The sequence below is a fragment of the Mobula hypostoma genome, chromosome 19 (assembly GCF_963921235.1).
Source record: "Mobula hypostoma chromosome 19, sMobHyp1.1, whole genome shotgun sequence".
Lineage (NCBI taxonomy): Eukaryota > Metazoa > Chordata > Chondrichthyes > Myliobatiformes > Myliobatidae > Mobula > Mobula hypostoma.
In genome coordinates this window covers 47618323-47642631 of record NC_086115.1, presented here as the reverse complement: position 1 = coordinate 47642631, position 24309 = coordinate 47618323, and the positions used below count along the sequence as shown (strand labels likewise).

At 38.0% G+C, this 24309-nt stretch overlaps 1 protein-coding gene across 3 annotated transcripts in view; it reads left to right on the top strand.

The window, feature by feature from the left end:
* Nucleotides 1-24309, top strand: part of dock1 (dedicator of cytokinesis 1) — a 575517-nt gene that overhangs the window by 445778 nt on the left and 105430 nt on the right. For all 3 annotated transcript variants that reach the window (XM_063071820.1, XM_063071822.1, XM_063071821.1), the window contains 7 exons: nucleotides 2918-3003; nucleotides 3174-3330; nucleotides 5038-5078; nucleotides 6576-6666; nucleotides 10343-10462; nucleotides 22858-22947; nucleotides 23041-23145. In XM_063071820.1, coding sequence (XP_062927890.1) covers nucleotides 2918-3003; nucleotides 3174-3330; nucleotides 5038-5078; nucleotides 6576-6666; nucleotides 10343-10462; nucleotides 22858-22947; nucleotides 23041-23145 — 690 coding nt within the window. The remainder of the gene's footprint in view (nucleotides 1-2917; nucleotides 3004-3173; nucleotides 3331-5037; nucleotides 5079-6575; nucleotides 6667-10342; nucleotides 10463-22857; nucleotides 22948-23040; nucleotides 23146-24309) is intronic.

Below are 24309 nucleotides of genomic sequence, written 5' to 3'. Positions count from 1 at the left end.
TTTTCAGAGTGCCGCAGCTTGTATCTTCATTCACATTCTGCCCTACACTAATGCTGCCTTATTGTCAAACTGCTGGCTCTTCAGTGAATATTGATTTTACCATTCATATGTTCATTTTCAAACCAAACATGCTCTCTGGTTGCTCGTCAGTTTATAGGCCCCTCCATCAGTTTTCTACTACCACAGTTCCATTTCTAACTCGTCTTTCACATTATCTGTTTCACCAGCAGTAATTCTTATTTTCACCATCATATTACTGCTACACTGAAATTTAACTTCTGCTTTGTTTTCCTTGCCATTTTCAAATGTCTCCTTTGACTTGCTCATCCCCAACTATTTTCATCAATATGGCAGAATATTATAACAAATGAAGCATTTATCAAAAAGTACAACTTTTACAATACCATAAACTGCAGTGCTGTAGTGATTAGATGACGGGCCAGCGGTGTTACAGCTTTTTAGGAAGTCCCTCAGGATTGAGGGTATCATACTTCCACTCCAATTTCTAATAAGCCAAATGTTTTATGTAAGTATTTGAAATAGAACTTAACATTTGATGCCTGTAATAGAACATAGAACAGTAACAGAGCTTTCGGCCCACAGTATTGTGCTGAACCAAATAAATTAATAATCAAATGATCAACTAAACTAATCCCCTCCGCCTACACAATATCCGTATCCTTCCATTTTCCTCACATTCATATGCCTATCTAAATGTCTTTTAAAAGTCTCTTATGTATCTGCCAGTACCACCACCCAAGGCAGTACATTCCAGGCACCCACCACTCTGTGGGTTTAAAATAAAAACCTACCTCTCATATCTCCTCTGAAGTTACCCCCCTCATCTTTAATGCATGCCTAGTGGTTTTAGCCCATTCAGCCAATTGAGACTGCTCCACCATTTCATCATGGCTGATCCCAGAAGCCATTCAACCCTATACACCTGCCCTCTCACCATATCCCTTGATGGCCCGACCAATCAGGAATCTATCAACTTCCGCTTTGAATATACCAACGGACTTGGCCTCCACTGCAGTCTGTGGCAGAACAATTCCACAGATTCACCACTCTTTCACTAAAATACTCCTCCTTACTTCTGTTCTAAAAGGTCGCCCCTCAATTTTGAGGCTGTGCCCTCTTGTTCTGGATGCCCCCACCAGAGGAAATATTCGCTCCACATCCACCTTATCTAGTCCTTTCAATATTCAGTTGGCTTCAATGAGATCCCCACGCATTCTTCTAAATTCCAGTGCGTACAGGCCCAAAGCTGCCAAATGCTCCTCATATGTTAACTCCTTCATTCCTGGAATCATCCCGTGATCCTCCTCTGGACTCTCTCCAATAACAATGCATCTTTTCTGAGATATAGAGCCCTAAACTGTTGACAATACTCCAAGTACGCCCTGACTAGTGTCTTGTAAAGACTCGGCAATATCTCCTTGTTTTTATATTCTATTCCCCTTGAAATGAATGCCAACATTGCATTTGCCTTCTTTACCACAGACTCAACCTGTGTTAACCTTCTGGGAGTCTTGCATGAGGACTCCTAAGTCCCTTTGCACCCCTGATGTTTGAATTTTCTCCCTATTTAGATAATAGACTGCGCTATTGTTCCCAACACTGTATTCCATCTGCCACTTTTATGCCCATTCTTCCAATTTGTCTAAGGTGCCCTGCTCCAATTTAATACTCTCCCATAGTTATTGGGGTCAATATCACTGATGGTGATATTGTCACATAATTATCCATACTTTAGCTATAGTTACCTTAAAACTTAAGGAGCTGTGGTCATTGTTCCCTATCTGCTCATCCATTGAAAGGTCAGTCACCTGGCCAGGCTCATTACCCAACACAGGTTCAGTGCACAGCCCCCCCTCTTGTTGGACTTTCTACATAGTGAATTAAGAAACCCTCCTGGATACACCTGACAAATTCTGCTCCATCTGAACTTCTTGCACATAGAACGTCCCAGTTTATATTAGGGAAGCAGATATCCTCCATGACAACAACCTTATTGTTTTTTACACCTTTCCTTAATCAAATTGATCCTGTCCTGCAGCAGTGTTGCTCTCCTACTTGGTACTTCAGAGAATATATCAGTACTTCTCCATTATGTGTTAAAAGGTAATTAAGTTCCTGTTAATTTTGTAACTTCAAATAGAGTATAATTTTGATCACAACAGATCCTTTTCATAAATGTTCTTTTCTGTTTTTTGAATTCTAAAAAAGGAGTTAAACTGCTTTTGCTTTCAGTCAGGAGTCTTCCTATTACAAAATTGCACTAGCTTCTGATATTTTTGTTTGAATTATGCTTTAGCTGAAGTACTGCTTATGTGTGTAATTTAATAACTCTGGCAATCAAGCAAAAGGTCAGGTATTGGAGGTTCAAAGCCAACTAAAATTTCACGGTTAGTGTATCATACATCAGGGCTTGGAGTCATGATGAGGATCTGGGCCATGGGTGATTAAGATGGAGGGAAAGTCCTTTCAGGAAATCAGTGAGAATGAGATAACAAGAAATTGGCAGTCAAGAGATGATATGACATTGTAACTAAGGAGAGTTAGGATGCGGTTGGGGAAAAGCTATGGACAAGTGTTTGGTCCCAAAGGACAGAAGAAAGGTAATGAGATTTGCATTTGTGAAGTCCCAGTCCATTAAACCCTAATTGTTCAAGGATAGAGCAAAAATAATGGCTCCTTAGAACAAGATAATACAGTTTTCCTGCTGATAGTCCAAAAGAATCAAAAGATAATCAGTCCAAGTTGTTTAATGGCGGAAAATAGTTTGCAAGTTGTGCAATGTTGTTTGGAATATTCAAACATTAATCTACTGTGATGTTACCAGGAATAAATAAAATACTGAAATATCCAACACTAATAAAATATTTGTTAAATATTAACATATGTTTGATTACAGTTTGAAAATGAGATCATCACCAAGCTTGATCATGAAGTGGAAGGAGGCAGAGGGGATGAGCAGTACAAAGTGTTGTTTGAGAAGATGTAAGTTTCAATTGTAAATAATAAAGTATTGTATACTTAGGTTTTGTACAATGAACAGTTTGTGAGCATTGGAAAATATTTGTGAGATGGACGTTATATTACTTACAGTATCTTTGAAATTATTTTTCTATATGCCTAAAATAAAATATGACATTTACTATTTTATGTAGCCTTCTGGAACATTGTCGAAAGCATAAGTACCTTGCTAAGAGTGGAGAAAATTTTGTCATGCTAGTTGTCAGGCTTATGGAGAGGCTTTTGGATTACAGAACAATTATGCACGATGAAAACAAAGAAAACCGAATGAGCTGTACAGTTAATGTATTGGTAAGAGCTTTTGTGATTTTTTTTGTCAGCTTCTGGAATGTACTCTATAGTTCACTTGTTTCATTAATACTTATTTAATCCCCAAATATTGTTCAAAGTTCAAAGTAAAATTTATCAGGGTACATATATGTCACCATGTACAACCTGAGATTTCTTATTAGCAAATCTATAGAACTGTAAACAGGATCTGTAAACTGTAAACAAATTGTGCAAATGCAGTAATAAATAAATAGCAATAAATAGGAAGCATGAAATAACATCATCATGGCATCATAAAGTAAAAGCCCTGCGGTGTTTATGGGACACCTATAATGACGTAAAGTTTTCTTTCTGGAAAATAAAAGGCTAGAGCAAAAAATAATGCATGTTTAACATTCAGCTTTTGATTCTCTTCAGGGTAATTTAGATGATTGCTTGGTTTTTATTGGAAATGACTGTTTCAAGTTAACAGCATAGAAGTCCTAGCTCCAGCCTGAGTTGTTTCCATTGCAGATACTTTTGGAATTGTTGAATTTACTTTACATTGCACTGAACAGAGTAAATGCATGTACTTTAGATATAACAGTGGTATTTAGTATATGCATTTACTCTGTATCAAATCATTATTCAAGAGATGTTGATGAATAGAACTGAGAAATTAAGTATATCTAATCTCACTGAATTATTTTGTCCATCATCTAGTTTCCATAGCCTTTCGCTACAAAAATCCCCAGTTGATCTTAAATTTAATATAGCTATTTGAACTACCATTTACTGTTTTGGTGGGATTATATCCATTACATGCTGCATTTAGAAATGCTCATTTTTTTTTTCTCCTGAATGGTTTGTTAAGGCGATCTACTGATTCTTCAGGTATTGAAAGATTACTGTTCACTTACATAAGGAAGCGATGGGCCTATCAGAGACACTTGGTGTCCCAAAAATTGCTCATTACTTTAGACAATGTTGTCAGTTTTATCATTATTTGAGAAATGTATTTTTAATAATTGGAAAGAGCTAGTTATGCTGCCTCTTGTATCGTGTAATTCCACTGGGAATTGGATGCTGGTAATTTATGTTTGTCTTTGAATATGCATTCCCAGACCTCTTGTCTATTCTCTGTTAATAGCAATGCATACAGAAAGTTTTGCTAAAACTGTCTATGTTTTAATAAAACACTTATCTGAGTAATAAGCAAATCGGGGAATGATAATAAAATTTTGTGAAAATGCGGTTTGACATCCCAACACTTAACCTCTTAAGGGAATAGTTCTCAAATATATTCTATGAACTTTTGAATGTAGAATGAAGAAAACATTTTTGATAAATCATAACTATAAAGAGAGCCCACATTGATAATCTCATGGGAAGCTATGTGATAATTTCATTGCTCTTATGAGAGCATTGCATCTTATAATTAAAACTTGAAATATATATACATTCAATGTATCCACCAAACTGGTTGGAACCATGATGAGTTGTCAGTATAGCTCTTTAATTCCTACTACTTCATTAGAATAGGAACACCAACTGTGAATAACAGTTTTGAAATTGACTTCAATCTGAGAGGTTGGTTATATTTAGAAGCAGGTTGAAATTATGTTATAGTTCTGCCAGTGAACAAAGATTCTGAAATTTATAAGCTATTATTTTTAAGTACATATTTTCACATTTGAAAAGCCTGTGTGTGTTAGAAAACTGGTAAAAATCCTTTGATCTGCATTTCAGAACTTTTACAAAGAAATTGAAAGAGAAGAAATGTACATCAGGTATGCAAAATATTTTCACAACACAATTAAGTTGAAGTTCTGAATTGCCAAAGAAAACATTCCTTTCCATTAGATGAATAACAGTTGGTCAGTATGTGAATGTTGAGCTTTGTTGGGTCTTCTAATTATCATTGAACAAGCAAATTCCAATTGGCAATCAGGCTTGATTCGTATCAGAACTTGGATTTCTGGAAAAAAGATAGGAAGCTATTTCATTATTGACATTGCACTAATTAGAAAATATTTAATTTTTTGCTTGCAACTTGTGCACTTTCATCAATTACTTCAGTGATTCAGGGTGAACTCTTGTCAATCACAGATCATGAACACAAAATGAAAAGGTAGAGGGAGTCCAATAATAACCCAAATGGATGCAAAAGGACTATGCTATAAATTTCTGAAGAAAGAAAATCACAGATGTGCTCCCTTTAACATTCTTTACATGAAGCCCAGATGTTCTTTATACTCAGTAAATGCAGTTTTGAAATGCTGGAGATATTATCTGAAAGATGATACCACCCTAGTCTACACAGATTTCTGAGTTTGAACCCAGATAATTCTAATTCAGGCGGAAGTGCTACCAACAGAGTTCTAGCTGACACCAATCTGCATAAATTGCACAAATATATTTTGTGAGAATCTGGTCTTACATCCACATTATGCATTGATGACAATATATGCCATTGCAATATGTTAAGCAAGTGTTACTAATTTTCCATAGCGTAATGCTTCTATTTTCTGAAATATCCAACTATATTTACTCTCACAACCCTACCACACTTTTAATTCCAATGTCCTCTTACTGACCTCCACTGAATGGAATAGCTGATTAGATTGTATTCTCAAATCCACGTTACTGTATATCCACAGTAACCTTTTGCCCTTTATCTATCGAGATCAGTCTATCTCTGTCTTAAAAACATTCAAAGACGGTTTCCATTTAACATTTTCATTTCATTTTCTTTTGTCAAAAGACATTCCATGGACTCATGACCCTCTGAGAGAAAAGTTTGACCTCATTTCTGGTCTCAAATTGACTGTGTCTTATGTTTAAACAGTGACACCTAGTTGTACATTCTCTCCTTTAATAGAAACAGCATTTCTCATGCACTCTGTCAAAACCACTCAATATCTCATATGTTTCAATGAAATCCCCTATCATTCCTCTGAACTCCAGAAGATACAAGCCTAGCCTGTGTAACTTGCACATTCCAAAAATTGGCTCGTATATCTTCTCTGAACGGCATACAATGCAATAACTTCCTTAATTAAAGAAACTGATACTTAGGCAGGAGGTTGGGGCTGAGAGGGAAAATGGATCGGCCATGATGAAATAGTAGAGCAGACTCGATGGGCCAAATAGCCTAATTCTGCTCCTATGTCTTAGTCTTAAATAGTACTCTGGGTGTACTCGTGCCAAAGTGCATATAGCTGAAGCATTATCTTCCTAAATTGGATTATATGATTATTATAAAACTGATTATATTGCATTCTCAGATATCTGTACAAGCTGTGTGACCTGCACAAAGAATGTGATAACTACACTGAAGCTGCCTACACATTGCTACTTAATGCAAAGCTGCTAAAGGTATTTTTTTTAATTCAGAGAATCAAATTACTTTCTAAACTCATGAAAACTATTATTATGATGATGGTGTCAGTAACAATGAAGGAAACAAAATAAAGCAGGTAATGGGTTTAGTCAGCAAACCGTCTGTCTTTGTTTATTGTAGTTAAGAAAATAACCTTGCATTCCAAATGTCAACTTTGTTTCACAGATTTGAAAGCATCAATCAGTTCATATGTTGGAAGTTGTTATTATATCAGCACTCTCTTATGTAAAAATGTTTCACAAGGAGCTAGAAGAAAACAGTAATTTTCTTTGTAAATTTGTGGTTTAAAAGCCATGTCATAATACTATCTCCTGAACAAATGAAAAATTCTGTCATTTTTCTAATTTTCAATCTTCCTCTCACATGACCACATTGCTTTCTTCCAAGTCATTGCTTCTTGAGTTGCTGGCAGTTAGTTAGAAGTATTGCCACCGGAATTCTCAGTTCAGATGAGGAACTGAGTCATGGAAAATCTGTCAATTCTACTGAAATCAGTGCTGGCCCAGCATCAGCTCTAATTAATGTGGCAGTTCCTCTCATTAGCTGTCTCACTTCAATTCCAAAGCACTCTGCTAGTTAATGCTATTTTTCTCAATATGGTTGTTTAGTGGAAGTACGATATATTTTGTTTCCTTATTAATGTGGCTGATGCAGAGGAAATGGAATGTTTTTTTCATTCCAAGTAGTTGGTGTAAATACAAAAAAAAAGGCCAAGATGCACCACAATCACATGTTCCAAACATGCCTTTTAAGTTTGCCATTGAAATGCGAGTGAGCAGGCATGTACCTCCTTGTAAGTACATTGAGACTATTTGATGAAACCAGATTTGATCTTTAGCATTATTATCATTTACAAACCTTCTCTCCAGCCTGTTGTTGCAAACAGTCTCTCTGTAAACATTTCTGTCAATTGGATTTCTCCTTACTTCTTTCTTCTTACAGCATCCTACTTAAGTAGCCCTTCTTTATTAGTTGTTTGCAACCATTCTGATTTCTCCCCCCAGCTATGGTCTTCTGATTAAGTCAATGCGTCAAAAAACTTCCTTGAGAAATACAGATCCTTCTCATTTCTCACCATTGCTGCTCATCTCCTAATACCCAGATTTCTACTCCCAGAGTGATCCTGAACAAATTATTGCTCTTCAGATCCTGCTACCTACTATCTAATCTTTTACCCAAGTGACGCTCAGTATTTCCACAATCTGATTTTCTCAAATTTTAAACTCAACTAACAATGCTTTGTATTATCTTGAAAATTGTGAATTTCATAGCAAACAAGATTCTCACTACTCAAAATGTTACTGTGATTGAATCTTAGTACCTAGTTCCAACAGAAACTTACAGTTAATAGTGACTCCTTTCATATCAGTGAGGTCTTCCAACCTAGGCAAACTACCATGTGTTTCACTTGAGGGCTTTATTTCTACATCTTGTATGTTAATCACCAATTATTAAATTTAATTTGGTGTATGTCCCCACATTGCACCTTCCAAATTTTCATCATTATTACTCTCCAAGTCTCATGGAAGCAACTGCTTGCAGTATTTTCTGTGAAACTAACTAATCACTGGTTTAAGTTGAGAAGGTGTACAAAATGAATCATTGTCTGCCATAGTTATCTGTTTCCACTGTCATCTGAGACATTAGCGTGGTTGTAATGTTTGGTGGTCCTCCTGACCTTATAGGTACAGCACATCATTCCTCTCTTGGTTTCCGTAACAGTGATGGAAAAACTACTTTCTCCTATGTTAACGCATGGCTTAAGTGTCCCCTAAGTAACAATGATTGTATGTAGCAATTATATAACTTAGCTCGCTAGATCCATGGAGTTATTACAGCAGTGAAGTAGACTCTTTGGCCTAACTCATCCATGCTGACCAAGATGTAGATCTAAGCTAACCCCATTTTCTTGTGTTTGGCCCAGATTGCTCCAAATCTTACCTATCTATATTCCTGTATGAATCTTTTTTTTTAAATATTCTGTTTGTACCTGCCTCTACCACCACCTCTAGCAGCTCATTTCAAATACCCACCACTCTGTCAGTAGAAAAGCTGGCCTCTCAGATCTCCTTTAAATCTTTTCTCTCTTGCGTTCATCCAATGCCTGGTAGTTATAGACTGCCTCTACTCTTGTGAAAAGGACTGAGTATCTCACCCTATCTATGGTCATCATCATTTCCTAAACCTCCAAAATGTCATTCCTCAATATTTTTTGTCTAGCCCATGCAATCTCTCCTCAAAATTCAAGTCTTCCAATCCAGGCAACATCCTTGTAAATTCCACACCCTTTCCAAGCTTAATCGCATCCTTTCTCTTGCGTGGCAACCAAAACTGAATACAGTACGCCAAGATTGGTTTAGTCAAAGTTTTGTGCAACTGTGACATAATGTCTCAACTTCGGTTCCCAGTGCCAGGGCCAAAGAAGGCAAGCATACCATACATATTCTTCATCACTTTGTCTATCTTTGTTCCCACTTTCAAGGAATTGTGTGTGCCTGTATCCTTGATTCAGCAACCCTGCCCTGCCATTCACTGTCTATGTCCTAGCCTACTTCCCAAAATGCATCACTTTGCACTTGTCATCTACCCTTCCTTTGCCCATTCTCCCAGTTGATCATTATCCTGTTGTAGTCTTAAATAACCTTAACTGTCCACTATACTATGGATTTTGGTAGACAATAGAATAATTGTGCCACTTACATTCTTTATCAAAATATTAATATATATGACCAACAACAGGGGACCTACTTCTGATTTCTGTGGCACACCTTTGGTTATAGGTGTCAAATCTGGAAAACAACCCTCCAGTTCCACCTTCTAACTCCTTTGACCAAAGCAATGCTGTATCAGTTGGCTAGCTCACTCTGGATTCCATATATTGTAGCCTTTTGGACCAGTCTACCATGCAGCACCTTGTCAAAGGTTTTGCTGAAGTTCAGCTCGAAAATGCTTACCATGCTGGCAATTCCTTTCCCAATGCAAATAAATCCTGTCTTTCAACATTCCTTCCAATAACCATCCCACCATGGATGTAAGACTCACTGGCCTGTAGTTCACTGGCTTGTCCTTGCAGCCTTTGGTCCACAAAGCACAACATTAGCTATCCTCCAGTCTTTTGCCAGGGAAGCTGTGGCTCCAGAAATTTCTTCCCTTGCTTCCCACAGTGTTCTAAAGTGCACCCACCTGAGCCCAAGTGATTTATCTACCTTTATGCACTTCATGACTGCCAGTACCTCCTCAATCATAATGTCAATATGTTTACAAATATCACTGTTCTGTCCCTGAGCTCACTAGCTTCCATGTCCTTCTCCATTTTCAAAATAGACAGGAAGTATTCATTTAAGATCTTGGTCATCTCCCATTTTAAGATTTTCTTTTACCTTATCTGGCAGGAGATCTCATGTTCTCTTTTTGCCCTTCTAATTCCCTTCTTAATTGTACTCTACATCACCTACTTTTGTTAAACTTCTTCAAAACTAATCCCAAGCTGTATTCTCATTATATCTTCTTTTCCCTTCCTCAGTTATCCTGTATATGTTGATGATGCTGTCTTGATTGATGTTGATCAATGTAGATAGATGTGTGTATTTGTGTATTAGCATATCCAGTTATAAAGTACAGTAAATCCTTAATCTTGCTCGTTTGTTAAAGTGGTCTGAGGAGCCATGTGCAGCTCACCTGAATCAGAGAGATGGATACCAAGCTCAAACTCAAGGACAGTTGAAGGAACAGCTTTACCACGAAATTATTCATTACTTCGATAAAGGAAAGGTAAAATGATTTTGTAAAGCTGTATCAAAATTTTGTAAAGATGTGGTTTTCAATTGAAATATTTGTACAGTACTATGCAAAAGTCTCATACATGTAAAAAAGTTCTGTAAAGCAAAAATATTTTCAAAACTAGTGAAATGAACATTTTCTAAATATCAAAATATTCACTATAAACAGCAGTAAACAATCAAACACTAAATCAAATCCATATTTGGTGTGACCACCTTATGGCTTTAAAACTGCTTCAATTCTCTTAAGTACTCTGTCATTGAAGCAGCAGAGATGTGGTTTTTGAGGAGGATGCAAAAAATATCATGGACGAAACAAATATCTAATGAGGATGTCATGAACAGAGCAAACACAAAAAGAGAAATAATGTATGAGATCATGAAAAGGCAACGTAACTTCATTGGACATGTGATTAGGAAAGAGGAGTTAGAATGCACGGTAATTATGGGAAAGATTGTAGAGAAGAAAGCAAGAGGAAGACAAAGACAAATGATGATGGACACAGCAGCCAGAGAACTGGAAATGAATACCAATGAATTGATCCACTTGACCCGAAACAGGAGTGTGTGGGCCACGGCAGTCAAAGCTCAAACTGAGCACGGCACCTGATGATGGTGACTCTGTCATGCAGTTTTATAAGAAAGTCAGCTGTTAGATTTTACCAAGCATCTTGGAGAACTTGCCACAGTTCTTCTGCAGACTTCATCTGTCTCACTTGTTTCTGTCCCTCCAGGTAACTCCAGACAGCTTCGATGATGTTGCAATCAAGGCTCTCTGGAGGCCATACTATCTGAAAACATATAAGGAAATCTGTGGTGCCTAAGACTCTTGCACAGTATTGTGCCTTTCGTCTAGTTTAATATAGTAATTACATACGAGGGGTGATTGATAAGTTTGTGGCCTAAGGTAGAAGGAGTCAATTTTAGAAAACGTAGCACATTATTTTTCAACATAGTCCCCTCCTACATTTACACACGTAGTCCAGCGGTCGTGGAGCATACAGATCCCTTCTTTGTAGATGACGGCGTCTTGGACCTCCAGAAAGTGGTCCACAGCAGGGGTGATTGATAAGTTCGTGGCCTAAGGTAGAAGGAATTGAGTTATGAACTTCAAACTTTCTGCATAATCACTCAAAGAGTTGAACTGCACGTGCATGTAATAAGACCTCTATAACTCATCTCCTTCTACCTTAGATGTTACCAATGGTAGGGTGGGTTTTACCCGTGATGATCTGGGCCATATCCATTACTTTGTGTCCGCTTTTCCATTCAAGGGCATTGGTTGTGATGCAGCCAGTCAATACAGTCAGGTAGATAGGGTAGTTAAGAAAGCTTATGGGGTGTTAGCTTTCATAAGTTGAGGGATAGAGTTTAAGAGTCGTGATGTAATGATGCAGCTCTATAAAACTCTGGTTAGGCCACACTTGGAGTACCGTGTCCAGTTCTGGTTGCCTCACTATAGGAAGGATGTGGAAGCATTGGAAAGGGTACAGAGGAGATTTACCAGGATGCTGCCTGGTTTAGAGAGTATGGATTATGATCGGGGAAAAAGGGAGCTAGGGCTTTACTCTTTGGAGAGTAGGAGGATGAGAGGAGACATGATAGAGGTGTACAAGATAATAAGAGGAATACATAGAGTGGATAGCCAGCGCCTCTTCCCCTGGGCACCACTGCTCAATACAAGAGGACATGGCTTTAAGGTAAGGGGTGGGAAGTTCAAGGGGGATAGTGGAGGAAGGTTTTTTACTCAGAGAGTGGTTGGTGCGTGGAATGCACGGCCTGAGTCAGTGGTGGAGGCAGATACACTAGTGAAGTTTAAGAGACTATTAGACAGGTATATGGAGGAATTTAATGTGGGGGGTTATATGGGAGGTAGGGTTTGAGGGTTGGCACAAAATTGTGGGCTGAATGGCCTGTAATGTGCTGTACTATTCTATGTTCTATACTTTCCACTTCACACCTATAGAAGTTTGTCGAAGTCTTAGATGTCATAAAAACATAGAAAACCTACAGCACAATACAGGCCCTTTGGCCCACAATGCTGTGCTGAATATGTACTTACTTTAGAAATTACCTAGGGTTACCCATAGCCCTCTGTTTTTCTAAGCTCCATGTACCTATCCAGGAGTCTCTTAAAATGCCCTATCGTATCAACCTCCACCACCATCGCCAGCAGCCCCATTCCATGCACTCACCACTCTCTGCGTAAAAAACTTACCTCTGACATCTCCTCTGTACCTGCTTCCAAGCACCTTAAAGCTGTGCCCTCGTGTTAGCCACTTCATCCCTGGGAAAAAGCCTCTGACTGTCCACACGATCATGCTGAATCTGCTTAAATTTCTAAAGAAGTCAAAGCACTGCTGTGCTTTTTTCATTATGGCACTTAAGTGCTTGTCCCAGGACATATCCCCTGAAATGATAACATCAAAGAATTTAAAGTTGCTGACTCTGTCCACCTTTGATCCCGCCAATGAAAACTAACTAATAGGCTTCAGGTTTCATTCTCCTGAAGTCAATCATCAGCTCAAACACGAGGAAATCTGCAGATGCTGGAATTTCAAGCAACACACATAAAAGTTGCTGGTGAACGCAGCAGGCCAGGCAGCATCTCGAGGAAGAGGTACAGTCGACGTTTTGGGCCGAGACCCTTCGTCAGGACTAACTGAAAGAAGTGCTAGTAAGAGATTTGAAAGTGGGAGGGGGAGGGGGGAGATACAAAATGATAGGAGAAGACAGGAGGGGGAGGGATGGAGCCAAGAGTTGGACAGTTGACTGGCAAAAGGGATATGAGAGGATCATGGGACAGGAGGCCTAGGGAGAAAGAAAAGAGTGGGTGGACCCAGAGGATGGGCAAGGGGTATAGTGAGGGGGATGGAGGGAGAAAAAGGAGAGAGAGAAAAAGAATGTGTGTATATAAATAAATAATGGATGGGGTACGAGGGGGAGGTGGGGCATTAGTGGAGGCTTGAGAAGCCAATGTTTATGCCATCAGGTTGGAGGCTACCCAGATGGAATATAAGATGTTGGAATATAAGATCCTCCAACCTGAGTGTGGCTTCATCTTTACAGTAGAGGAGGCCGTGGATAGACATATCAGAATGGGAATGGGGCATGGGATTAAAATGTGTGGCCACTGGGAGATCCTGCTTTCTTTGGCGGACAGAGCGTAGGTGTTCAGCGAAATGATCTCCCAGGCTGCGTCGGGTCTTGCCAATATATAGAAGGCCACATCGGGAGCACCGGACACAGTATATCACCCCAGCCGGCTCACAGGTGAAGTGTCGCCTCACCTGGAAGGACTGTCTGGGGCCCTGAGTGGTAGTGAGGGAGGAAGTGTAAGGGCATATGTAGCACTTGTTCCGCTTACAAGGATAATACCGGGAGGGAGATCGGTGTGGAGGGATGGGGGGGACGAATGGACAAGGGAGTCACGTAGGGCTGATATTGAGAGAGCGGTTCTTGTGGCTCCAGTCAGCTGTAATTTTAATCTTCCTCCTATACGCTGTTCCATCACCACCCTTGTATTGGCCAATGACAGTGGTGCCATCAGCAAACTTAAATATGGCATTGGAGCTGTGCTTAGCTTCACAGTCTTAAATATAGAGTGAAGAGAGCAGGGGGCTAGGCACACATCCTTATGGTGCACCAATGCTGATGGAGATTATGGAGGAGATGTTGTTGCCAATCTAAACTGACTGAGGTCTGCAAGTAAGGAAATCAAGGATATGTTTGTACAAGGGTGGTATTGAATCCCACAAAAGGTCTTGAAGCTCATTGATTAGTTTTAAGGGGATGAAAGTATTGAATGCTGTGCTGTAATTGATAACAAGCATCCTGATGTATGCAGCTTCATTGTCCAGATGTTCCAGATATGAATGAAAAGTGATGAAATGGTATCTGCTGTTGGCCTGTTGTGACAGTAGGCAAATAGGAGCGAAATGCAAGTCGCTTCTCGGACAGGAGTCTATATTTCAATCACGAACTCTCAAGGCACCATCATGGTGGATGTAAACGATAGACAGGTTACCACGTTCTTCTTAAGCACCGATATAGTTGAAGCCAGCAGTCGAAAATACTTTGTTGCTCTTCAGTCATTAAGTTGAGTCCGACTTTTCATGACCTCATGGACCGCAGGGTCTGTAGGGTTTTCATGGCAAGATACGGAAGTAGATTGCTGGGCCTTTCTTCCACGAAGACACAGCTGCAGCCCAGTTTGGGAACCAGCTGGGTTTGAACTCAGTACCATCTGCCTTGAAGTTTAGTGCTGATACCACTACACCACCACACCAGCCAGCCTCAGAAAATACTAGGGACTTCATTTTGAATATGTTAGCAAAACTGAACCAAAAAAAACACATCCTATTCTTAGAACTAGATAAAATTCTGTTATTATTTACGTTAAGCAGTATGACACATTTAATTTTAATTCTTTCAGGTAACAAGCTCATTTCAATGAACAGCTTCAAAACTGTCTTTCCTAAGGAAAGCAAAAATTCTCAGGAAAAATAGGCCATTCAAGATTACTCTGGCATTCTAGGGTCTGTTAGTAATGCAGACTACGTATTCTGAAATACATAATCATACTTAAGCGCAATATACTTTGTTAATATCTGCCAATTGTATAATTTTTAAATTCATGCTATTACTTCAGTTGACACCCCATAAATACTTGGGGCACTTAACAGGGTCTGGTTTCCAGGAACTAAATTATGCTAATTAAAATGCTCAAATTCTTCCCATGCAATTTTGAACCAGATCAGAACCGTTTTTTAACTGTCTCATTTCTTGAATTGCCAACACTAACAACATAATTATAATCACACAATTTTTCATTGATTGCACGATAACGTTAAAATTTAAAAAGTGTTGAAAGGTCACATTTTCTGTTTTTATATTCTTTCAACAAATATGTGGAGCTAACATGGCAATTATTACATGATGGCACTGGTGATGCATGGTGACTTTTTGTGAGCAGTTTACAAAACTTAAAATTTATTTCTTCTGGACTACTGTCACTGCAATCTGCAGCCTGTAATTTCCTTTTAAGTAACATACTTTTGAACCATCTAAATGAGCTTCTGAAGGACTCGGCAGATTTAACGTTCAGCAATGCAGATATAACAACTTTATGCAGACGAAGGCACATAACCTTGGATGGAAGACAGGGAGGTGGGGAGGACTCCAAGCCAAGCTAAAACAGTAGGGTGTAGTAGTTCCTCTACCCAACATCCTGTTAGCAAATATACAGTCACTAGAGAACAAGGTTGAGGATTTAAGTGCAATATTGCAGTTTCTGAGGGAAATGAGGTATTGCTGTGTTCTGCGTTTCACAGGTACATGGTTCACTCAAAACACGCTGGATATGCCAGTCCAGCCTGAAGGATTCCCGATTTACCAGATATGTAGATCTGCAGAACATTCAGGGAAGGCAAGAGAAAGGAGTTTGTGTTTCATGATAAGCTCTTCGCGGTGTTCAGACATAACGGTCTTGTCGCACTCTTGTACTCCCAAACTGGAACATCAAGTGATTAAGTGCTGTCTATACTACTTACCAAGAGAGTTCAGGAAAGCAGCATCTATCATCAAAGGCCCCTTCAATTGAGGCCTTGTTCTCTTCTCACTGTTGCCGTCAGGAAGGTGGTACAGGGTGCCTCAGGTCGCACACCACCAGGTTCAGGAACAATTATCACCTCTCAACTACCAGAGGGGACTCATCCCATCACTGAGTTGGTTCCACAACCTATGGATTTACTTTGAAGGACTGTAAAAACCTGTGTTCTTAATATTTATTGCTTATTTATTTATTGTTATTTTTTCTTTTTATTTGCATAGATTGATTAGTTGTCAGTTTCTGTCGTGAAAGGTTTTTCATTGATTCCATTGTGTTTCTTTCTATTTACTGTGAATGTCTGCAAGAAAATTAATTTCAGGCTAGTATATGGTGACATATATGTACTTCAATAATAAATTTGTTTTGAACACTGAACTTTGAACATAGTTGAAATCTAGCTAAATTAGGAGGTTTTCTCATAATTATGGTGTTGCCAATGAAGATGCAAGAACATAATCTGTGTACCTTTTCAGGAAGCGCAGTTTGTTGTTTTCAGGGCAAACAACAATGCCTAGAAATGATATTAAAGATGGGCGATTCAGTAGTTGTGAAACAGGATAAGATGGGGCAAATAGTAATTTCAGTCACCTCTTGCAAACACAAGCTTCGGTAGCTTTAAGATCTTGGGTTTGACTGAAGTAGCATCTCACAGGAGAAAGATAATTGTCTTATGATTAGAGAAAATTTACAAGGATGTTGCTGGGACTTGATGGCCTGAGTTATAGGGAAAGGTTAAATAGGTTAGGACATCATTCTCTGGCGCATAAGAGAATGAGAGGAGATTTGATAGATGCAATATAAATTATGAGTGCTATAAATACGTAAGCAGACTTTTTCCACTGAGGATGGATGAGACTAGGACTCTGGAGGTCATGGGTTAAGGATGAAATATGAAATGTTTAAGGGGAACTTCTTCACTCAGAAGGTAACAATCTGCCAGTCGAAAGTGGTGAACTGGGCACATCTTCAACATTTTGGATAAGTACATGGATGGAAGGGGTATGGTTCAGGTGCAGGTCATTGGAACCAGGCAGAATAATATTTTACCATGTACTAGATGGGCCAAAGAGCATGTTTCTGTGCTGTAGTGTTCTATGACTCCATATGTGTGCTGCTACAATATTTTTTCAGATTTTTAACATTCATGCAAGCTTGATGTGTTTGTAAATTGTACACTGATTTTGCATATTTTAAATATTGCATTAACTCATCTGTTTCATACATTTATAAGTTCCTCATCAGCAGGCTATGAGCTATTGTGGTTTTATTGGTAATTTGATTCTTACTTTGTTTTAACCATAAATGTTTTCTGCCTGTTGCCACACATACCCCAACCCTTCCTATTGCTCTACCATTTATCCTTTTTCCCATCTATGCTGTGATGACATTTTTCTTCTCTTATTCCCCAAGCTTATTTTTAAACTTCACCTTCATTAAATGAAGTGAATAAAGAAATGGTTCAGTTTTTGAGCAATTATTTTGCTTTGCATTTATCATTATAGTATGAAAAATAGATGTCTAAAATGTTTGAGAACCAGGGACTTAAATGAAAGTAAGGAACTTAAATTATATGACCCGTTGGGGCACCTTTGAGAGGAAGATAGTGCAGTCTGATGTGACCAGAATAAACATTAAATTTCCCTGAATGCTCTTGCTATCGCTTTGCTTTGGAAATTAAAGAAGAAAAACTCAGTTTATTAAAGAAGAAAGATGCATAGCAAGACAAATATAGCTCTTCCTTGTTAAACGAAGAACACTTTTGATGACAACTTTTCTGGTTGATCTGCCACCCTTCAGGAATACTCTAACGTTTTCATTTCATTGAGAGGAACCAAGATAGAATTCCTCAAGAACAGTTCTGCAGGATTGTCAAATGTCGGGTAGATGAAATCAATACATTCTTCCATAGTTTTTGCTGGCAGAATCACATCTTCAGGTAATTCGATTTCATCATTTTCATTTTTCTCAATCTTGTTTCCTCCAACATCTAATAAGTGGGAGGAGAAGATGGTGGCACGCCTAAGCGTGCGCAGCCCTTCGGTGAAAAATGAAATCGTATCTGTTAAATAGGGGCCATGGACAATTCTGATTTGATGGAGAATGGACATCAAAGCACTGAGGAACTTCTGGAGAAATTTCTGAAATGCTCATTTGCTGCTGTCGTTACTGCGTGGTCGGGAATCTTTTGGAGGGTAGGCCTCAAAATCCCCGGCCTTGCCTGCTTTTGGCTGCTGTGAGCATCGTGAGGCGCTACTGAGGCTGGCTGCACGCACGCGTCGTGGTTTCCATCAAAGCTATAATCGGGTGGAAAGCGGGGCCTGTTGAAGAGTGAGCAATTTTAAACGAATATAACCCTGACCTTTGCATGCATTCTGTAAGTTAGTGCATTTTAGGTCCATTTAGTCAAAAAAAGTGCCGCTTTAATGCACCGTTTGGGCTAATTTGAGGGCACAAACAGATACACAGAATGAGAATTTTAGTTATGTATAGATTAGTTTTTAAAAAGTACTGGAGATATAGGATTAAAATTTAGCAAACCTCCAGTTCATTGTTGATATTCCAGGATTGTAAAAGTGATAGCTATAGATATAATGGGTTCATCAATTGCAGTATTTCCCAGATTCTTCTCCAGACTTAAAAACCATGGAATAACTTCAACTTTACTAGGACTGCTTGATGACACATTACGTTATATGACATCTTCATGTCAACTCCTAGACCTCTTTTTTACTTATTTGAATCAAGGCTGCAATGAGATCCAAAGACAAACATCCTAGTGGAATGCCCATTGAACATATTTGTGTACGTTATTGGGAAATACCCGCTTTACTGACTATTGACTGCAGAACTGCTGGCATTTACTCTTGTAAATGACAACCAGAATTTTTAGAGTTCTCAGTTCCCTTGAGAGTCTTGGACATACCAAACTCTGTCGGCACTGTTTACTCTCACATGCTACAGCTGTATATTTGATGAAATGCAGTGGCAAAACATGATCTGGCAGAATTTTCCAGCACTTATGCTCGGGAATTAGTCTCCAGAGAGAATAAAGTAGGTTATATTTCTTTTAAGTAATATGTTAAGTGATTGCACTTTTTAAAACTTAGTATTTTAAGTCTTGTTGTTTGATTGATATTTGATGAGAATTAATTAAAAAACAGTAAATTTGACAGCAAATCAGTAGCAGCCATCAAAGATTTTTACAAACCTGTTGGAGGAATCTTGTCTTTGGCCCATATTCCATGCATGGTCGTGTTACCTAAGTTATGGATCATGTTTCACCAAGCATGTGAGAAGTTTGAAGTTAGCAATCAGCAACCCACTCTTAGCAAGCTCTCAGCTGATATATCTTGTTTTATTTTAAAAAAAGCCAGTTGGAATCATAAGACATAAGGAAGACATATGCAATGACTGAATGGAAATTTTCTGAGTAAGTGAATACACAAAGGTGCCAGCAGGAGTAATATCTGAGAAACTGAGATTGAATCTGATAGGAAGAATAGAAGATCTGATTTTTGTAGAACTTTTTAGTTACCCTGCTGTAAAAAAAAATTGGAAACTTAGCTTTAAGACGCTGTAATCAAAAAAGACATGGTATGTTAGCTTTCTTGGAAAAAGACGTTAGAGTATAAAAGCCTACAAGTCTTGCTGCAGTTGTACATGGCTTTAGTGAAACAGAACCTGAAGCAATGCATTCAATTTTGATTTCTGTACCTAATTTACAAAAGATATTCTTTGCAGAGGATGATTTTTAGATTGATTCTTGGGTAGGAAAGAGTTGGCAGGTTAATTCTATACTCTAGAACTTAGAATAATGAAAGATGATTAGATTTAATCATTTTCCTAAGGGGATTGATTAGCTAGATGCTGATTACCCTGGCTGTAGCGTCTAGAACTAGGAGGTACACTCTCAGAATGCAGATTCAGGCATTGTGTACTTTCTTAAATTACAGAATTGGGAGTCGGATGTCTGGGAATACTTGATCAACAAACTGAAGATGGTGATGAGTGAAAGAGAATCATAAATGGGGCTCTGATGAAGAAATGAATTTGATACGTAACATAAACTATGATATAAGAACATAAGAAATAGGAGCATGAGTAGGCCTTCTGGCCATCGACTCATCTCCACCTACTTGTCTTTCCCCCATAACCCTACTATGCAAAAATCTATCTGACCTTGTGTTAAATATATTCACTGAGGTAGCCTCCACTGCTTCATTGGGCAGAGAATTCCACAGATTCACCATTCTGGGAAACGCAATTCCTCCTCATCTCCATCCTAAGTCTACTCCCCTGAATCTTGAGTCTATATCCCCTAGTTTTAGTCTCACCTACCAATGGAAATAGCTTTCCTGCCTCTATTTTATCTATCCCTTTCATAATTTTATATGTTTCTATAACATCTCCTTTCATTCTTCTGAATTCTGAGGACAGTCTCAAGCGACTCAATCTCTCCTTATAATGTAATCCCCTCATCTCTGGAATCAACCTGATGAACCTCCTCTGCACCGCCTCCAAAGCCAGTATACCCTTCCTCGAGTAAGGAGACCAGAACTGCACACAGTACTCCAGGTGTGGCCTCACCAGTACCCTGTACAGTTGCAGCATGACCTCCCTGCTCTTAAATTCAGTCCCTCGAGCAATGAAGGCCAACATTTGTCTTCTTGATAGCCTGCTGCACCTGCAAAGCAACCTTCTGTGATTCATACACAAGCACTCCCAAGTCCCTCTGCACAACAGCATGCTGCAAATTTTTACCATTTAAATAATAATCTGCTCTTTTAATGTTCCTTGCAAAGTGGATGACCTCACATTTACCAACATTATACTCCATCTGCCAGACCATCGCCACTCACTTAGCCTCTCTGTATCTCTTTGCAGACTTTCTGTCTCTTCTGCATAATTTGCTTTTCCACTCAATTTAGTATCATCATAAAACTTAGATACACTATACTCAGTCCCCTCTTCCAGATCATTAATGTATATTGTGAACAGTTGCAGGCCCAGCACTGACTCCTGTGCCACACCACTCACCACTGACTGCCAACCAGAGAAAAACCCATGTATCCCAGCTCTCTGCTTTCTATGAGTTAAGCAGTCATTTATCCATGCTAATACATCACCCCAACTCTATGCATCCTTATCTAATGGATAAGACTTTTATGTTGCACCTTTTCGAATGCTTTCTGGAAACCCAAGTAAATAACACCTATCTGTTCCCCTCTATCCACTGTGCTCATTATATCCCCAAAGAACTCCAGTAAGGTTGTCAAACAGGACCTGCCTTTGCTGAATCTGTGCTGCGTCTGCCTGATAGATCCATGTCTTTCCAGACAATTATGTGGAATGGTCAAGATTCAAAGAACTATATGATGTTCTTAGCTTCTTATTTCTGCCTCATTCAGTTCACATTAATGTTATTATTGCTCCCTTTTCTCCAGTTTACTCAGATGCGTCCTTCTATATTAGTCATAGCTCCTGCCAGCTGACTGTATTAAAGTTGAATTCTACCGCACTGCATTGACGGGAATTTTAAATGGCATAAACTTGTTACAAGGTCATGAACTTCTGCAACTCCATAGATGCTGCCTGACCTACTGAGATTCTCCAGCTTCTTGTTTGTTGCTCCAGATTCCAGCATCTGCAGTCTCTTGTGTCATCGTTAATTTTAGTTGATATTTTATAGCATTATTAAAATATGAACTTTAAAATCTGAGTTCCTTCTCCTGGTCTCCTTGTTACCTGCTAAACTAAATACTTCTTTTAAGTAACCTATTGTATAATACTACATTTCTTATTAGTTGGCATGTCTAAAACATTAATTTTATTGTCACAAACAAAAATATAATTGTTCAATGAACCTATTCAAAAATTGAATTAATAATATTTGGTTATTTTTGCACAATAGTTTATTAGTTATTAATTTGTGCTCCTTTGAGATTATTAAGAAATATACACACAGCAGAAATTTTGTTATTGATATTCAATAGACTATAAATTGGACTGGTAGCTCCATTTCTCTGCAACTACAAATTCCATGAATTCTTCAAATGAGAGGGAAGTAAGTACACACCCAGTTACAAATGCAGCATTTCTTGAATTAGTTAAGGATGATCGAGGTATATATTAGTAGCAGGAAAACATATTAGAATATTTTAATATGCAAATATAGGATCTGATGTCTGCAACAGGTAGCCATTCTAGTCAGCACCTTTTCAGGCTACTTTGAGAAAAGCGTAGCCCAATGCAGGACGTACAACAGAGAAGGTACAAATCTATTTAGTTTTGATACCAGGAGTGATTCACTCATGTTCTATCTATGTTAAGATGGCTAAATCCCAATTTTTCATCCTGATGCCTTGATCTCCTAACCCAAACCATGAATTTAACGAAAGGCCATGATTCTCAAATTCTCCAACTGCAGTACCATGATCTTTTGCATAGACTTGCAGGTCAAGAGCATATATTAACTGCCACAGATGGGGTGAAACATAATCTAATTCTTTTAAGTGTACAATGATCTTTGTAACAGTTGACTGTCATTTTCTAGGCAGTAAAATATTAAAATGAATGACAATGATATAATCATTCAAAGCAAAAGACCTGGAACATTTATTCTGAATCTTTACTAACAGAAAGAATTGTTGCCGTGGGATGTACTAATCTTTTCGTGAGTTATAAGTGCATTGAGATTCTACTGATTATTTATTTATGAGTGATTGTAAATCATTAATGTTTTTATTTTGTATTCCACATTTTCTCATACTTATCAGATGTGGGAAGAGGCCATTTCTTTAGGCAAAGAACTGGCAGAACAATATGAAAATGAATTGTTTGATTACGAACAACTCAGTGAATTGCTGGTAAGATATTAATTGCAAATCATAAAATAATTAGTAATTATTTCTTGCTTTTGAACGGTTAATTAATTACATGACTTTGTGTTAATTTTACAGCAAAAACAAGCTCAGTTTTATGAGAGCATTGTCAGAGTGATACGAGCAAAACCAGATTACTTTGCTGTTGGGTATTATGGCCAAGGCTTTCCTTCGTTTATCAGGGTAGGAACATGTTCATATTTAATTTTGACAAGCTAGAAATTATTTTGACTACATTTAAAAAAGAGAGGCTTGAATTATTTATTTAAATATATAGATATACTTTGTACAGAGATGTCACTGCCCAACCACAACGTTTTTAAGAACCAGAAATGTAGAAAGAAAGTGTGCTTTGGATAACTAATTGGAGAATATAAGAAACTTCAGGAATATTATAACACATGCTAAAGCATAAATTATAATCATTTTGCATTAAAAACACTTGTAAACAAGACTAAACAACGTTGCGATCCAACTTGTCAAATCTGCTGTGACAGTGCAGTAGACATATTCACTGTTGTGTTGCTTCTATTCCCATTTTGTTATCAACAATACCTCAACATTTTTTCTTATAGCTGAATTTTTGAACTAATTTTTAACCTTGGAGCATGTTACAAGTATATCTTAACTGTTATTATTTTTCTATGCTTTTTATTCACTAATTTTACATCAGTTGCTCCTATTATAAATAGCAGAGAGGAGCCATCACCAACACACAGTTGAATTACTGAGTTTCTTTTCAGGGTTTTTTCATAAAAAGTAAAAGCATATACTAAACAGAACTATTTTTTTACAATTTTGCATATACAGAAGGAAACAATTTTTTCTAAATTACGTCAAAAATGTGATTTCTGTATCTGACAATTGACAGTCCTGTAGAAGCCACATACTTCATCATCGCAATTTTCCCTTCCCTATGCAGTGTTTAGATTGTTTTGACTTAAAACTTGCTAGTTTGTGTAATTTTAAGATTTCCTTGTTATATGTGTTCACTCGGTTGGCTACTATAAACTTTTCAAAGTGTGCTGTGTATACTGAACAAAAATTTCAAAAATCTAACAAAATCTCACAGGTTTATTTGTGAACTTCCCATACATTTCAGATTAAATTTCCAACACGATAAAACATCATTTTTAATTGTGCTATGTACTAGTCTACACTCCTCTACAGTAATATGTACCAGCCACTGTTTATTTTTACTTTTTTGTGCCTGTTTGTTTTTTCTTTCTGGCCTGCTTTGGAATCCTTCTCAAATTGTGAAATATTTCTATTCATATCAACTGATATTATTGGAATTAAATACACATTCCTCCACTCTATATTACAAGCTAAGGCAATACTCTTTCC